Source organism: Drosophila pseudoobscura, chromosome 3 (genome assembly GCF_009870125.1).
Source record: "Drosophila pseudoobscura strain MV-25-SWS-2005 chromosome 3, UCI_Dpse_MV25, whole genome shotgun sequence".
NCBI lineage: Eukaryota > Metazoa > Arthropoda > Insecta > Diptera > Drosophilidae > Drosophila > Drosophila pseudoobscura.
The window spans coordinates 4,617,495-4,635,839 of NC_046680.1; the positions used below are offsets into that span (position 1 = coordinate 4,617,495).

The window sequence follows — 18,345 nt, forward strand, 5'->3', positions numbered from 1 at the left end:
TGTCTAACAAGCTTCACAATGGCATCCGTGGCGGCCCCAAACATCGCCTGTCACTCAACGGCCTCCGAGTCCTGCTGACAGCCCCGTCCCGACCATACTCACACTAATACCCGTACCCGTACCCGTACCCATACATGTATTTCCGAGTACAAATGTGTGCCCTTGTGCCCGCCTGACTTGTGTCATTTACATATTCACACTTGTGCTTCTTAGGACTGAACTTTAGCATCTGGGGGCTATGATATATACATACATATATACGTATGAGTGCGTCCCGTCCCATCAATAGGCTAAAGCCCGAAAATGGAATTATGAAATTGCTCCTGGCTCTGACACATGACATTGTCTTGCTTTTTGCCTGCCTGGCGCCTGGCGCCTGCCGCCTGCGGGGCATCCTGCTGTAATGCAATTCTCGACATTAAATGCATGCCAGTGGGGCCTAAAGGCTCTGGCAAATTCAATTGCCACAAAAAGAGTGCAAAATGGCTGAACATAACGGATTCAGTTTGATGCAATTTGCATTTAGCCAGCGCCTAACATTCTAACATTCAGTCAACAGAGCTCTGTTACCGTTCTCTCTCTCTCTCTCTCTCTCTCAGTTTCGATGTGTTCGGGCCATGTTTATTGCGCACAGCACACAGCTCATTCATAAAAGGCGGTTCGTGCGGAGAGCACTCTCGGAGAGAGCCAGGATTGAGTTGTAGGCGGCTGCAATAAATACAAAGGATCCAGCATCCGCAGCAACAGTGGATGTCGCAGCGTGGAACTTGGTGGGTCGACGAGATTCGGCAAAGATTCAGTCAGTCATCGCGTAGCCGCCGTGTGTGACAGACAGTCTTACGACGTCTGGATTTGGAATGTAGTGGATATTTAAAGCTGGAGTTTTTTCGGGAGCCGAGTGCATTCAATTAACATAAAATGTAATTAGAGGCGTTCGCTTATCATTTGAGCTCTCCGGGTCTTTATATTTTAATTAAAAGCAAACAAGTGTAAAGTGAGACCAACAGCGGCAGCAAAACTGTAGAACATTGTGAATAAATAACTTATGGAATATAATAGGCCGACTGCACTTGTAATTAAAATTCGATCATGTTGAACGGAAGTTGTCGCAAATTGAACATAAATTAAATATGGACTCTACTCTGCCAGGCCAGGCCCCTGTTATAAGTGATGGCTTCTACTTGTGTGCTTGTGACTGTGTGTGTCTCTGACTGAGTGTGGGTGACAGCCTGTGTGTGTTTGTGAGTGTGTGAGAGTGCCGTTGGCGTAGCGCTAATTTCTCACACTTCAAACGCTACCGTCCCGAACGTCCCGGCAATGGACTTCCGCCTGTGCCTGCTGCGGAGGCTTCCGTTTTGTTTTTACTTGTGTGCTCTTTTCCCTGATTTTCCCGATTTCCCACTCCCTATACCTGTGAGAACGGTTGGCTCCAAGTGTTGCTGTTGTTGCTGTTGTTGCTGATAGCCTGGCTTAGCTTTGTTTGGGCCTTTGCCAAAAACTAAGGATAGAGCGCGGGCATTCAGCCAGGCTTCAGGCTGAAGCACGGACAGCTTCCTCATTCTTTATGATTAGTTAATGGGATTCAATTTCATTTGAAATTGTCCGCCACAGAGCGTAGCAATCGCAGCTGCCGCAGCTTCCTTTCACTGATTACATAAGTCACGTTCTTGGGGAAACACTTGTTGGTTGGTTCGTTCGTTCTCCCCGCAGAACGAGGCACGTAGTCCAGCGGGCGAAAAGAGGGGGGGTGAATCACAGTTGTGCCATTACGAACTTGGCAAAATGAATTGAGTATAGGCGGAGGAGGCAGAATTCTCGTATGGCAGTAGTTGAGTTTACATTTACATTCAGCCTCCATAAATTGATTGGGTGGGTGGGTGCGAAAAGCGTTGCCTGCTTATGTGGGCACGCCGGCACAGCAACAAGAGCAGCACCGTGCGATGTGCGAGTAAATGCAAAATTTCCCACTAAAGTGCCGACACGGAAAAGTACGAGTATACAAGTGTGCATTCTAAGAATAACAAAGAAGACAAGTGGGATAAAAACAGCAACGGTTACGGTTACGGTTACGGTTACGGTGTAAAGTGCCACAGCAAACACAGCCAGAAAGCAGAAGGAACAAACAAACGAACGAATACCGAAACCCCAAACAAACATCGGTGAAGGTTGTCCCACGGTGTGGTGTGCCCCTCCAAATCCGGAGAGTGTATGTGTCCGGGACTGAGTGCGGCTGTGTGGGTAAGAGGGAGTGCCGAGAGGCAAGTGCAAGAAATGTGCAAAGTAATGTGCTGCAACTAAAGTGAAATGCCATCCGTGAAATCCCCTAAAAGTGAAATTCTTCCTGGGATTATTAGAAGCGACAGCGGCAGCTACAGCTACAGACCAAGGAGCACCACAACCAGCTACAGGATCATCGGAACTACCAGCAGCAGCAGCATGACAAACGGCCATTCCTTGCGACTCCGTCTCCTGCTGTTGAGCAACATTTTCGGATTACTCAGCCGGACCCAGGGTGAGTCTCTCCATCAGCGGCTTAGCCGACTCTCTTTGCCGCTGATTGCTTTCCCTGAATTATGGAATGGCAGACGGAATGAAAGGCAGCCTTCGTTTTACAGCCTTATTAAATCTGTATTACATAAATCACAGCAATCGTTTCGCTCTGCTCTGAATTTTTACGAGCATTTTGCGCTTTTACATTTTCCATTTCGCAGTCGCCATTCACCATTCACCATTCGTCTTTCGCCACTTTTATGTCATAATGAGTGCAGCCTTTTGATTTAATGACAACTGGCAGCCATAAAGGAAGCCCATATACATATACATATACATACATATATGTATATAATATAAATACGTACAATATATGTTTGTGTGTACGTGTGCTGCTTTTATGAGGCTCGTGATTTATTTCGTATCTTATTTTTATGATAATTTATCAAATATGCATAATAAAATGCCGCCGCTTATGGCCTAAATTTAATATGAAAGGTGGCAACAGCTTGCCGATCAGGACCATCTTTTAGACAGAGTACATATGTATTTGTATGTCTCTGCTGGTGTGTGTGGCATCTGGCGTGAAAAGTCAAATCAACCTGGGATTATTTCGCATTTGTTCTTGGCTTCTCGCAGCTTTACCATTCGAGTATTTAGATGAGCACGACGACTTCAACTATGACCTGGACACGGCCCAATCCCAGGCCAAGTACGACGCGCGCCTTCTGTCCCAGCAAATGCTCAGCGACACCGAGCTGCGCCAGCAGGCCGGAGCGACAGGCCTCGAATCAGAGTCCACCTTGGACCCCCACACTCTGAGAGCTCAGGGAGGGCGCTCTGATGGCTCAGTCGAGGATTTGGAGCCGCACAGTCGGGCAGCCGCCTGCTTCACTAACGGCCACAAGTACACACATGGACAGAAGGTAAGAATTTGAGGATGAAAGGGTGCAGCGTACGATAGGTAGGGGAAAAGAAGAGATGTGCAATTGAAAATGGTTTTCCTTTCGCTTGGTCGGTTAGAGAGCACTTCATTTCGCTTTGTCAAGCACAGAACATGTTTTCTTCTCGATTATCGCACCACAAGTTGAAGTTGGTTCATTCAAAATGAAGTGAACACTCGGATTAAGCATTTTCAATTAGGTCTAAACATGATACCGTTTGATATTTGCTGCTGTCTGTGGCTGACTCGTGGCTTTCGCTTACGCATCCATTATGCAGCTCGGCTCCATCCAGATGATTGATGGCTGCTATCGTGAATACCCAAGCTGCTGACCATTTAAATTTCCCACTTGCACACTTTTCCACACTTTCAACCATTTGCTGTAACCTTTCTCATCCGCTTTCGGTTCAGGTGCCGCGCCAGGATGCCTGCGAGGTGTGCCTCTGCATGGACGGAGAAATCTTCTGCTGGTGGGAGCGCTGCGGTTAGTTTTCCCGCCATTATGGGCCATGCATAATATAACAAGAAACTTTTGCCTTTTACCTCCTCCGCAGATAAGACCAATGCAAACAAGGTGAAGGAAATGGCGGCAGGAAACGACAAAGACAACGACAACGACAATGGCATTGGCAATGGCAAAGTCAAAGCCAATGGAGGTGGGGTTATTTCTGGTGTTGGCTTCGGCTTTGGCTTTGGTGGTGGCGGTGGCGATGGTGCTGCTGCTGGTGTTGGTGACTATTCAGATCCATATCGCTATGAGAGCACCACGAGAAAGTCAACAAAAGTGCATAAAACGGCTGGGAAAGTTGGCAAGCGGCGCAAGCATCGTAGGAATCAAAAGAATTTTAATGACTACGAAGTTTTCCAGAGCCACAAGCAGCAGCAGCCGCAGCAGCAGCCACAGGATTATAAAAAGTCAGCCATAAAGCAGCAACAGCAGCAGCAGAAGTACGAGCATCAGATACAAAAACAAAAGACTGGCGATGCCACCAACTACAATATAATCAAGCAACACAAACACGAGCAGCACCAGAAGTTGCCCGAGAAGGAGCAGCAACAGGAGCAGGAGCAGGAGCAAGAACAGAGTGCTGTAGCCCCGCCAGTTAATCAGGCGGCGGCAAAGAAAACGCATTATCAACAGCCAGCAACAACTATTGCCACGCCCTCGCACCAGCAGGAGCAGCAGCAGCAACATAGCTCCCATCCCCACAAGCCTCCACATTCGTCCAGCAAGATCTTAAATTTCCCCGAAAACTTGCCGGCCCTGCTTTATTACGACTACAAGACGGAGGAGCACGAGCACCATCAGCATCAGCATCATCAGCAGCACTTGCTGCATGAAAAGCAACGCTTGCAACATCAACAAGAGGCGTTGGCCCGACAAAAGCCACCAGCAGATGCAGGCGTTGAACTCCATACCGACTTGGGCGTTGATAAAAACTTTGATGATGCGGAAACCGACAGCGATATTTTGCCAGAGCCGCCAACAAAGCGCCCCAAGGCAGCGCCCACACAATGGACAACGAGTAGCAGCCCCAGGAGCAGCATGGCCAAGGCGTTGATGACAAACCAGGCAGCGACGTCCACAACGGCGTCAACAACAACAACAACAACAACAACAACAACAATGAGAACGACTACGACGACAGGAACAAATGGCAATGCGACGGGCAGACTGTCTAGTCGGGACAGTGGAAGAGCTGAAGCTGAAGCTGGAGATGGGGCCACAGTTGCAGCCACAAATGTGAGTGTAGTCGGACTGGAGCTGGGTTCATTCGCTTGGCTGTACTTTTTGCTGTGTAGCTTTAAGAGCCACAGCCAGATGGAGGGTAGCCCAATTAGGATTTGGGCCAGGCCACTTCATTGGCTCTCCCCGCTGACAGGCCTAAGTTTGCGGTCGCGCCGTGACCAGTCACCCTGAAAGGGTCTTCGTAATAGGGTTTTTCGAGCTTGACTTGGTTTATTATTTACTATGCAGTCAACTTGAATTAACAGTATGTTTTGTTTTTCTCTTCCCTTGATGCTGACCAGCTGCAACCGGATAGGAGCGGTGGCAAGGACCTGGATGATGCGTTCCATCGGTGGCTGACATCGACGGAGCTGAATGCTGACAGCACAAACACGCCGGACGATGCCTCGGGGCAGGAAACAGCAGCATCGACAATAATCGATGATGTTGCCATCAGAAACAAGAGTGACAGCGGCAGTGGGAATGGGAGAAGTGGCAGCAGTAGCAGCAGCAGCAGCAGCAGCAGCAAAGACAATGTTGCCGATGCTGTCTTCTTCCGCAGCTCGTACAATGATTACAGCAGCGAATTCAATGGGAGTGTTGTCAACATTGACATTACACTAACTGCAGTTGATGTGCATCCCCGTCGCCAAACGGATTTAATTGCAAATGGCAACAGAACGTCAGGTGTGAGCACAGAGGCAACGCCAGGAATCGCAGAAACTCCAGGAACAACAGCAGGGGCAACAATGGACCCACAGGCGACCGACAGGAGGAGCTCCGTAACCATCGCCAGCACCACCAGACCACCCACCAGCATCAGTAACAACAACAGCAACAATCAGGATCAACCTCAGGCGACTGGCAGCCCAGCGGTGCCACCGTATACACTGACAACGATTATAACAACAGTGCCGCTGGCACCAGGGCGTATGTGCAATGTTTTGGGTAAGCAAGACAGTAGAGTCGACGAATGCCCCGGAGATTAGTGCTAACGAAAATAACCCCCTTCCCATTTCCCTTCTTCCATGCTCCTGACAATTGCTCACTTCCTAATCCCATTTCAAATACAATCCAAACTCCGTTCCGTTTGTTTTTGCAGGCAAACTGTATAAAATTGGCGACATTCTGCCCCAGGATACGGGCAACTGTCTGCAGTGCATTTGCACGGATGCGGTGACGCCCGACGAGATGCCGAGCGTCACCTGCAGTCCCCACAACTGCCCGCCCCTGGTGCTGCCGGATCTGTTCGATGCGACTGGTTACTGAGGTTACGGGCTGGTGCTGTAAGCTGGGTGCCGGGCTGGGTTCCGGTCACAGGGATGGCGGCAATAATGAAATGATTGCATTGATCAAGCCGTAAATTCGATTGGCAACTGTAAGCCGCAGCTGCAGCAGAGGAAGCGACTTGGGTAGAGCTAATTTTCAGTCAGACTCTCAACTAACTCAAGCATAAATTGTATGGATTTCAATGTAAAGCCCTCCCTATCACGAGTGTCTCTAGGCACTCTCTAAAAACGAATACCTATCAGCAAACATACATATATCTGATTCAAATATACGAGTATATACCGATCAACCGAGAGAGAGAGAGAGAGAACGGGCGTGGTCTAGTTTGTAAGCTGAATATTTATGCATTTTATAAGAATGCGAAGTATCTCTCTCCTTCAAGTAGTGGATCAATACCACAATCCCCAAAAAGCAAGCAAGCAAGCAACCAACCATTGATGTATACAGCAGTAGAAATTTTAAAGAATTTATAGATGTACTTCTGCAGAATATATACATACTATACACATATATAAAAATCGATACCTACATATACCTATAACTATATCTACGAGTATGTATGTATTGAATTCATTTTCGACTTCATTTCATGACTGAGACAATGGAGTGCAAGGTTTTTCATATACGATTTATCGGAGGGGGAAAAAGCAAACATACAAATACAAGTATAGGCAACTAAATCTATAACGAAAAAAACTGAACAATGACAAATAATGAATTGTGTAATATTATAATTTATATGTTAACGGAATCAGAACAATGTATGTATTCCTTATTTGCTCACGAAATATCATTTTTTCACGCTTCCGTTGGACATTTAAATATACGTTACGAAAAACCACAAAATATATTAGATATTACGAATAAATATGGAAATTGTTTTAACAAAGCTGAAAGGAGCAAAGAAAGACACCATATCGAGTAAAACTAACAGTTTTAAGACACAAGACCCCACAATACAATATAGTATATGTATGTTTAAACTTTAATGATACGATTATATGCATGTGTGTATACTTAGTGAGTCTCATATACATGTCTACGAGTAGTTTGAGAATCGAATGAATGCAGATTTTTCAAATGACTTCGTTTTACGTTCATTTAATTTCAAAGCAAGTTTAGGCGTGATAACCATCGATTAATTCGGAGAGAGTAAAATTAAGTGAACTATACTTGAAAAGTAGACATTTAAATTTCGAATACGTACATACATACGTATACATATATGGATAAAGAGAAATCCAAGCCGAACTCCATGGAGATTTATACGAGTACACATGTGTGTGTGCTCGGCCAGCTCTAGTCGAGAGCACTACACAGAAGTATCAAAATCAAAATGAAAATCAAATGAAAATACATATACGTACGTAAATACACATGCAAAAATATTTAATATTGATGTTCCACAGAAGAAGAGCAAAACATAGAACAAATTGAACTTCGGTAAAAGCGAAAGCACCACTTAAATATGCGTATACATACGAGTACATACATATATATAAATATATGGTATTTGTGTAACATAAATGTAACTAAACTAGCTAAAGCTCTCTACTAATACGAATACATGATACAGATACACTTGCGTTCAAATTGATTTTGTGTGTTTGAATCAAATTGAAATCCAATTGACGTGAATAAACCGAAACCCATCTAAGGACTTACATATGCGAGTTGTTTCAACTGTTTTGGGGGTTGCGGCTGGAGCTGGGGCTGAAGCTGAGGCTGAAGCTGAGGCTGAGGCTGAGGGAAAAAAACTAAGCCGATCATAAGGTAAGTTCACACTTGATTCCCAATTAATTTATTCACTAACAGCTCGATGACTAAGTAGTGGGTATGTACGTATCCCCGACAATTAAATTTCAATCGCTCTCGCTCCCCGACTCGAATCCAGAATCCTCGTCCAGATCGTTCTGCTGCGGATCGGGCTGGAGCCCTGCTCGTGGCAAGGGCAATTGTGCAGGTGCGCGTGGCAGCTGCAGGTGACCTGGCAGGTAGGCAGCAGCGGCCATGGCAGCAATAGCTTGATGTTCGCGCTCAGCATGCATGATCATTCGCCGGCGAGCCTCCACGTCGCGTGTCAGTTGCATCGAGAGCTGGTTGTCCCCGCTGCCGTCCATGGCTAGATTAATGGCTTGGGTGAAGGCTTCCGAATGAAAAGGGAATTCCAAATAGGGCTAACGATTGCTTTCACTAATAATTTTTTTGTAAATTTTGATTTTGTCTGAATCAAGTTTCGATTTAACTAAACAAACTGTTTAGAACGTGGCTGACAGTACCCGAAAATACAATGCTACTACGGAAATTGCCAAACGCAGATTGCTTGCTTCATATTGTTTCATAAAACACATCGAAACTGTACGGTTCCAATACGCTCACTCATATTCGGGTTTTATTAGTTTTTCGAGAGTGTGGGTGCCATTGGAGTGGGGCTACCATTCGACGCAATCATGGCAGTGCCAGTGGCAGTGGCAGTGGCAGTGGCAGAGCCAGAAAACCGCAGGGCACTTTCCACATTCCAGCTGTGCATGTGTAAGCGGAAGCGGAAGTCCCGCCATGCCGTTTCCCAGCGAGTTGACTGACCGCATAAAGCCATTTGGCCATTTGGCCATATTGGACAGACCCCCACTCGCCCACAGCCACAGAGCCCCACACGGAAAGGGGACTTTGGCTCTAAAGCAGTCAAATCAGGCCACACAATACTTTGCTGTCAATTTGTGATAGCGGCAGCTTTATTTGAAAATATGTGCGACTCTATTTTGTTGGGGCGACAAGCCGACTTTTGTGGCCAGCCCGGATGACAGCTGGCTTCTGCCAGTTGGTCGGTTGCTTGGTTGCTTGGTGGCTGGGTTGCCGGCTTGCTTGGTTGGCTGATGTTACGTGTGAAATTGAATATTTACGGGAGGATTTTTCCCGCGTGGATAGCGATTTCAGTTAGGGACAGTGAATGGTTTGGCCTAAAGCGATTTGCAATTCAATGGCAAAAAGGAAATGGAAGCCAGCAAAGGGATCTCAGCCAGGATGCATTTCGCAGCTCAGCCTTAACCGCATTTACTTGCCCCAAGCTCATTCACGGCATTAATATTTTTTAAAATGGCCAAAAGCACTCATTTCCTCCCGAAGGTCTCTGCTAATTAAATTCTACACATATATGTATATATTCACTATGTGGAAATTGGTTTTGCCGGGGCATATCTGGGTGTCAGGGAATCAGGCATTATGCGCATTTTTAATTACGCTGCAAATTTGCATTTGGATTGCGCATTTTACAGGCTGATAAGTCGGAATAAAGGCAACAGTTGTGCAGGGTTAAAGCCAGAGCCAGAGCCAGAGCCCGAGCCCGAGTCAGAGCCACTATGGTCCGCGCACATCCGAGTGCATACTCGTACTCGTATATATTTTATTCTGAATTTGAGAATGTGTAATTTTCAAGTTGACATCTTTTGTCCCAAACCAGTGACCTCGTTGCACACACCATCCCACAAACTCATTGCGAGCTGTGGGTGGGAGCCGCCTCAAGCGGATCCATAGCACACTTTGGCGGGCACTCGCCACAAAGGGATGGCCCAGATGAGAGGGGGATGCAGCGAACAGAAAGAGAAAACTGCATTTCCATGCATACCAAACGCAAATCAGAGAAAGTTCAAAAACGAAGGCGAATCGCGGTGCGTTCTTTATGCTTCTGGTATGCCTTCTGGCCATTAGAATACTGCTGGTGTTCGATTTCTGACCCTCAAGTTGTTTCTTATCCTTAACGTAACTGAAACTCCTCCGTATCCTCAGCAACTATGTTGTGTTTGTGCTTTCCATTCTTCAAATATATTAAATCTTGCCCGCACTTGGATTCCCCATTTTGGCTCATGGGGTGACCCTAGCCGGCACTCCGAAATTCTCCTCTGGAATAGCGAGACTTAATGGCGCGGCTTGCTATCACATTTTCTATTTCGACCGAACACGTGTTGAAAAAGGGTTTCACACCCACAGCCTGGCGTCCACTGACGCGCCGTTTAAGCCATTTTTAATGACAGGCTCTGACGGCTAACTGCTAAGGGCTGACGCCTGCTGCCTGACAACGGCTAATGATGGCGGCTAGCCAAAGTTTTGTGGCTTTTGCGGATGAAAATTGAAAACGCTTGCGTTCATTAAAAAAAAAATAAAGCTTGCTTAACTAGAACGTGTCATGAGGCAGGTGCCACATTAATTAGTGTGAGCGCCCACACAGGCACACGCCACACACATACACGTGAATATCAAATGAAGATTTCCTGAGGCAAGCGGTTTAATTTCGCTAAGATGTGTCGGGATGCAATTTGGGTCAACATGACACGAGTAAAATTATATTCCAGAATGCATTTCCCTTGTGCTCCTTGAGATATAGAACACTGAGCGGAGGGGACAGCGACGACATCGGGTGAGGGTAGGCATTTTGTGTGTGTAGGGAAGGAGCGTGTGTGATTGTTTTCCGCGCCCTAGGAAACCGACTCGACTCCTTTGATATTTTCAAATTACATTATAATTAACCAGCTGAATTATTAGGTATACCACCCGGAGGCAATTTTCTTATCCTGACTATTATGGCATTTGTAGCCAAAACCTTTGATCCGCACAGACTATCGAATGCCCTGCCACTCCCGGCGAATATCAGTCATTCAATGGGAGGAAACGCGAGAGGAAACGTTCCGGTAGGAGTATTTATGTACACATATGGAAAGGTCACACGTCGCCCTTACGCTCATTTATGAGCATTCATCATTCATTTGGCAGCGTGTGTGGCCCACTAACAGGAATCTCACAAATGCCTAACGCCCCATTGTTGCACAGGGCCCACACCCATACCCACAGAGACACCCACTCGTACCTCTATCCGTATCTCTCGCTCTCTGTGATGTGTCTGTTACCTTAGGCCAGGGCGAGAGCAGAACGGAGCAGAAAGCAGAACAGATGTGCCTTTGTGTTGGAGGCGAGACTCCAAGTGGTATCCGAGAGCCGAGCACACAAATTAATCTTCTTTTGCCGCCCGCACATACACGGCCCCGGGGACAGACTTAAGTTTTCCGTCTAAAAGCATTGCTCAAAGCGCTTTCAATAGTTTCAAGGCGATAAACGCACAAAATGACATTACTTATGGCATTAGCATACGGAAATCAGGGAAGAGAAGGTGTTGGGGATAATTCTCTGAAGTGATAAAGAAACCACCAGTCCCAACAGAATCTTCGCATAGGTCAGAGTTTTCTCCATTTGAACTTCTCAAATCAAAAAAACGAAGTTGGCTGTTGAGACAACGAGCTTTTTCGCTGACTATGATTGTTCAATAATTTCACAAATTATTAATTTCCGAAAACGTTATAAATTTTATTATAGGTATTTTGTGTGTTGAGGGTGGCCGAAGATGCCAGAGCCTTTTACAATAGTATTAGAGTGACACACTTGGATGAGGCAAGCGAGCCGATCTCGAGCCAAAGTAATAGATTGGGGACAAAAGGGGTCTGTTCTCCAACTATATCAAGCGGTAACTGTTAGAGCAGGCGCAGCTGCTGACGGCTTAGCGACGGCATAGGAAAGAAAAGATAACAAGAGCGAGCATAGATAAGAATAGATGATTAAATGAGAGCATGTTGCTGAGCGAGCATAGATAAAGCTACGCTTACGTTACGTTAGTTTAGTATAATGACCAAAATAGAAAAGAAAGTGAATTGATAGGCAATAAAACAATGGTATAAAATTTACACTCGGGCTTCGCCCGAACATACTCCCCCCGTGGAAGGATCCATGCCTTTCACCTCATCTCGTAGAGGCAATAGACATAGTTTTGCAAGTGCTCTTCGGCTAACACCTGTAGCCATCCTGATCAAGGCGACTCGAGATACGCCGTCAGCTCCTGGGATGAGCTCGAGGATTCTCGCTAGAGGCCACTTCAGAGGAGGGAAGTTCTCGTCCTTAACAAGAACGACATCATTGACGTGAAGCTCAGGATTCCGGGTGCGCCACTTCGTTCTTTCTTGAAGACTGGTTAAATACGATTGGCGCCAGCGAGACCAAAAGATTTGCTGAAGCTGTGTGACCTTCTGCCAACGGTCCAAGCGATCGACGTTTAAATGAACCAAGTCAGGCTCCAAGAAGGTTGTGATAGGGGCGCCAACTAGAAAATGGCTGGGCGTGAGTACATCGAGATCTGCAGGGTTCTCTGAAAGAGGAAACAATGGCCTTGAATTAATGATTGCACAGATATTGCACGCGAGAGTGCGCAGCTCATCAAATCCAAGAAGCGAGGATCCGAGGGCACGTCGAAGATGATGCTTAGCAAGCTTGACTGACGCCTCCCACAATCCTCCAAAATGTGGCGATCTAGGAGGAATGAAACGCCAATCGATGCAATCGTTGAGACAAGCTTGATGCACGGCTTCTTGATGACTGTCGCTTAGGAATAGCGACTTAAGTTCCGCCAGTTCGTTCCGCGCTCCAACAAAATTTGTGGCATTATCTGACCAAATACGAATCGGTCTTCCACGGGTGCAAATGAAACGGCGAAGAGCAGAGAGGAACGCAGATGTTGTAAGATCCTTCACAAGCTCGATGTGAACCGCCTTGGTGGAGAAGCATATAAAAATGCTCATGTAGCACTTTAGTGGGGGCCGGTTTCGAACTTCTGATTTATACAGGAACGGACCGCAATAGTCCACGCCGGTAACTAAAAATGCACGAGATTCGCTGACTCTGTCCACCGGAAGATCTGCCATTATTTGCTCGAGAGTTCGAGGCTTCACTCTAAAGCATCTGACACACTTTTGGATTACGTGTGCTACGGTCTTTCGGCCACCGATTGGCCAGTACGTTTGACGAATGATGGCTAATAGCGACTGGGGTCCAGCGTGAAGGTGCTTTTCGTGTAAGTGCCGTATCAGAGCAGAAGTGATGGAATGATTCTTGGGCAATATTATGGGATGCCGTGCTTCAAAGTCCAAGGTAGAGTTTTTAAGACGCCCTCCAACTCGAAGCAAACCGCAATCATCTAAAAATGGCGAAAGAGAGGCGATCGAGCTTGAAGCCTTGATGTCCTTTCGCGTTTCCAGGGCTCTTATTTCAGTGGATAGACGAGATTGTTGAGTAAGACGAATAAGCAGTTCGGTTCCCAAACGCAAGTCCTCCACAGTTATTCCAGACTTTCGTCGATGAATGAATTTGCATACATACGCAAAAATTCGTTGCATTTTGGGGAAGGAATTTACAAACTTTGATTCTTCCACCAAATATCTTGACGCGCAGTTTGTAATTAGTATGGTTTTTCGTGCCTCCAAAACCGGCTCTGGAAGAGCAGGTGTACTTGGCCATTGATCCTTACTGGCTGTCAAGTATGTAGGTCCATACTTCCAAAGATGAGAATTGATGAGCTCAGCTGGTAATGATCCTCGAGAAAGCATATCGGCAGGGTTTAGATCAGTTGGCACGTGCAGCCAAGACATTCCAGATGTGAGTTCCTGAATAACAGAAAGTCTATTAGCGACAAATACATTGAAGTTGGATGGTTGATTCTTGATCCAAGCCAAAACGACTGTGGAGTCACACCAGCAATAATAAGAGCACTTGAAGTTCATCAAAGACACTTCATGCATAAGCTGAGCGAGTAGCGCTGCACCACATAATTCCAACTTGGGTATTGTGATAGTCTTCAGTGGCGCTACACGAGATCTGGAAGATAGAAGATTTGCCTTGACTCCATTGTCGCCTTGCGAAACAGCGTAGATGCAAGCTCCATAAGCACTCATGCTGGCATCACAAAATCCATGCATTTCAAGGTTGCTGCTTCGAAGGAAAGATAGGCGCGGGAAAGAAATTTGTTGCATAGAGTCAAACTGCTGAATAAAGTTGATCCAAGTTGTGCGTAAGGAGACTGGCAGACTTTCATCCCAATGAAGCTTTTCTTTCCACAGCTGCTGTAGAAATATTTTTGCTTTAGTAATAACTGGCCCTATAAGTCCGAGTGGATCATAAAATCGTGCAATAGTTGACAATACAACTCGCTTAGTTGGTTTCGAAGGGACTTGATTGGGACAGAATGAAAATAATAGCTCATCCGAAGTGGGATTCCATGCTAAACCTATCGTCTTGGTTACATCGCTGCCATCAGTAAATTTAACAAATGTTTCCCTATCTTCATGGGGTGTTTGATCGAGTACATATGTATCGTTGGAACACCATTTTCTGATCTTGAAATTTCCTTTGGCTAATAGTCCTGACACCTGGCGAATTATTTCCAGCACCTCATTTGTAGTATCTCCCCCCGTTAGCAAATCATCCACGTAAAAGTCCCGCAGCACAACTTCAGAGCCAATTGGATATGACGAACTCTCGTCTGCCGCTAGTTGGTGCATAGAACGGACGGCCAGAAATGCTGCTGGTTTTGTTCCATAGGTCACGGTATCCAGCTTGAATGTCCTTAGCTCCTCGAGGGGTGAGTCACGCCACAGTATGCACTGCAGAAAACTATCTTGGGGCGAGACACGGACGCATCTATACATTTTACAAATGTCACCAGTCAATGCTATACGAAAGGTACGAAATCGAAGAAGAGTCGTAACTAACTTTGGCTGAATTGTTGGGCCTGACATCAATATATCGTTGAGGGAATATCCTGTAGATGTACAAGCGGATCCGTCGAAAACTACTCGGAGTTTTGTGGTGGTTTTGTCTTCTCTTAAGACGCAGTGATGAGGAAGAAAAAATTTGCATTGTTTAAGTGCGTCACTTTTGACAGGGGACATGTGATTCAAATCGACGTATTCCTTTATAAATGCGGCGTATTGGGCCTTGAGAAGCGGTTTGCGAACCAACTTGCGCTCTAGATTGAGAAATCTGCGATAGGCTTGTTGATAAGAATCTCCAAGAAGACTGTCACTCAGCTTTAAAGGCAATTGAACGCAATATTCGCCACTTGGAAGCCGACTGCAATGTTTTTTGAAATGTTCCTCGCAAGCAATTTCCTCCTTTGTTGCTTCTGTAGCGGGACCGTGGCAGTTTTCCACTTCCCAGAACCTTCGCACTAGCTCATCCAAACCAACGGTAGGCGTTTGACTCAATTCCGTCGAACTAGAGGCAGCTAGGAGCACTGAGCTGCGGGAGTACTGACCTCCACCTGTGACAACCCAGCCGAGACGGGTTTTTTGTATTATAGGAAGTCCCCTCTCCAATTTGATCTGTCCAACGCATAAAATGTCGTAAAATAAGCTGGCTCCAATAAGTACATCGATGCGCTGAGATTTGTTAAAGTGTGGGTCAGCAAGGCTGATATTGGATGGCATTTCCCATTTGGATACATCAAATGAAGAAGCAGGCTGGTTTCCTGTAATACGTGGAGCAACGAGAGCTGTGAGACTCGTGAAGTAATCGGAAGTCCTGGATTGAATGACCAAATTAACTGAACCTTCCGTGTGAAATGCAGAATCAGCGCCGATACCCGATACTGATACCGACCCTTTGGCTCGTTTCAGCTGAAGCCTCTGAGCAAAGCGAGAGGTTATTAAATTAATCTGAGAGCCTGAATCCAGAAGAGCCCGGCAAGGAAGAAGATCACCAACTCGACTCTTTATCATAATGACTGTCGTGGCTAGAAGCACTACGTCTGAGCTAAGATTCTGAGCAGGAGGCGAGCATGGTGATGAAGCGGCAACAAGAGAACTTGAAAGATTGGGGCCTGGGCATAAGTCTGTCTGAATAGGAGACGTAGTAGCGTTTGCAGGTTCCGTGTTAACTGACGTAGGCAGAGGATTGTTGATATGTAAAAGGGTATGATGCTTTTCACCGCATGTGCGACAAGAGCCTGAACTGCAGGAGGTATTCCGATGTCCCTTCTTCAAACAGTTGAAGCAAACTCTAAGCTTCCTTGCCTCTCTAAGACGCAAAGATGGCGAAAGGTTTCCAAAGCGAGTGCAGCTGTAAATGTTATGCCCTTTATTATCACAGAACACGCATTCCAATACGATTGTATTTGTAGCAACAAGACTGTGTTTTGAATGAGTGATTCGTTTATGTTTTCCAACCTGACTGCTATGGATTTGAATCGACATAGCTTGATCCATGGTCTCCATGGCTTGACATCTCCTCTCCAAAAAAGCCGAAAAATGGTCCCATGTTGGTATGACGTTAGGGGGCGACAGCTCCTCCCATTTGGTCCTGGTATCAGAGTCGAGATACTTGTATGTGGAGTTAACGATGATGCATCCAGCTATTTCCTCCATGGTACCCATCGATCTAAGCGCTCTCATGTGAGAATGAAGCTTGTCCGATAAAGTACGTAGCTTTGTAGTTGACCCATCTTCAACCTTCTCATGCCTCAGAATCTCAGCGACGTGTGCCTGAAATATTAAACGTTTATTATTGAAACGATTGTTTAAAATGTCCAATGCAATATCATAATTGCTCTCCGATACTTCCAAAGAGCGAACAGCCTCCAGGGCAGGTCCATCCAAACATGAGCGCAGGTGCTGGAACTTCTCAATCTTTGATAGAAAGGGCTCCTGATCTATTACTGTGCTAAACATCGAGTAAAAGTCTGCCCACTCAGTATAACCTCCACGGAAAGTGGGAAGTTTAATGTCAGGAATATGATATCGTGACCGTACATTTCCGGAGGCAGTAACGTTGAGCTCGGGTCGTATCGTTGAGTGATGCGGCATGTTCTGGGTAGTCCTGCGGAGTGCTGAGCGAATACGAACTTCGATATCCATCGCCAAATCGTCAAAATTGTTGCTTAAGTCGCTGCCAATTTCGCTTACATCAAGCTCTTCTAAATTAGAATGAGTAACATTAAATGAGTCGGACATTTTTTCCAAGAATTTTAAATGAACACTTAGCGCATCTTCACTGATTGGGTTGTTTTCATCATTCAATATCGTCTCTCGAAGTGAAACGGCTTTTTTGTATATTGAGAGTGCCTTTAGTTTGTAAAAAGACACCCTGTTTTCCGGCACGTCATTAGACTCATCCATTTTCGACAGGCAGCAGCGAGCAAAGCACAAAGAAGAATCGAAGAACCAACCGTTTGATTTTTTTTGGTATGCAAGCGCAAGTGCAGCGAACCCGAAGCCGCTAATGCACGTAGCTGTATTAGTGCTTGTAAGCAACCGCTTCGCGTTCGAACAGTTATGTTTAGCGGATAATTTTCACTGTTTATAATTGTTTATATCCAAATTGTTACTGACGATCACGTCGGGGTCACCAAATGTTGAGACAACGAGCTTTTTCGCTGACTATGATTGTTCAATAATTTCACAAATTATTAATTTCCGAAAACGTTATAAATTTTATTATAGGTATTTTGTGTGTTGAGGGTGGCCGAAGATGCCAGAGCCTTTTACAATAGTATTAGAGTGACACACTTGGATGAGGCAAGCGAGCCGATCTCGAGCCAAAGTAATAGATTGGGGACAAAAGGGGTCTGTTCTCCAACTATATCAAGCGGTAACTGTTAGAGCAGGCGCAGCTGCTGACGGCTTAGCGACGGCATAGGAAAGAAAAGATAACAAGAGCGAGCATAGATAAGAATAGATGATTAAATGAGAGCATGTTGCTGAGCGAGCATAGATAAAGCTACGCTTACGTTACGTTAGTTTAGTATAATGACCAAAATAGAAAAGAAAGTGAATTGATAGGCAATAAAACAATGGTATAAAATTTACACTCGGGCTTCGCCCGAACATTGGCCTTTAAGTATTTTCAGTCTGAGAGTCACTCAGCTTAAATTAAATGACTAAGGCCAAAACCAGCTCTACATTAGTGATTTAACGGTGACTCGGGGAATGCAAACAGTCCCGTGGTCAATGCTGTGGTGTTGTGGCATCTCCATCTGGAGAGAACATTCTAGATGGGAGCTTTCCCCCTTTCGGTGTCTATAGAGTAT

The 18,345-nt window shown here is 45.7% G+C and overlaps 2 protein-coding genes across 5 annotated transcripts; one reads left to right on the forward strand and one right to left on the reverse strand.

Annotated features, from left to right (window-relative positions):
• The first annotated feature begins 678 nt into the window (after positions 1-678).
• Positions 679-8,118, forward strand: LOC4803416 (myb-like protein Q). Of its 4 annotated transcripts, none has more exons than XM_033378182.1 (7): positions 679-770; positions 1,974-2,512; positions 3,130-3,416; positions 3,845-3,917; positions 3,988-5,177; positions 5,465-6,110; positions 6,265-8,118. In XM_033378182.1, exons 2-7 carry the CDS (start codon positions 2,305-2,307, stop codon positions 6,429-6,431), a joined length of 2,571 nt encoding a protein of 856 aa, XP_033234073.1. In that variant the 5' UTR covers positions 679-770; positions 1,974-2,304; the 3' UTR covers positions 6,432-8,118. The 4 variants fall into 4 exon arrangements, with proteins under 4 accessions (XP_033234073.1, XP_033234072.1, XP_033234070.1 ...); XM_033378181.1 differs by having other exon boundaries at positions 690-920; positions 1,852-2,512; XM_033378179.1 differs by having other exon boundaries at positions 690-920.
• A 4,001-nt stretch (positions 8,119-12,119) lies between these two features.
• On the reverse strand, positions 12,120-14,542 carry LOC117183632 (uncharacterized). The gene is made up of 2 exons (XM_033378200.1): positions 12,495-14,542; positions 12,120-12,416 (listed from the first exon to the last, which is right to left on the reverse strand). Exons 1-2 carry the CDS (start codon positions 14,291-14,293, stop codon positions 12,176-12,178), a joined length of 2,040 nt encoding a protein of 679 aa, XP_033234091.1. The 5' UTR covers positions 14,294-14,542; the 3' UTR covers positions 12,120-12,175.
• Positions 14,543-18,345: the final 3,803 nt, after the last annotated feature.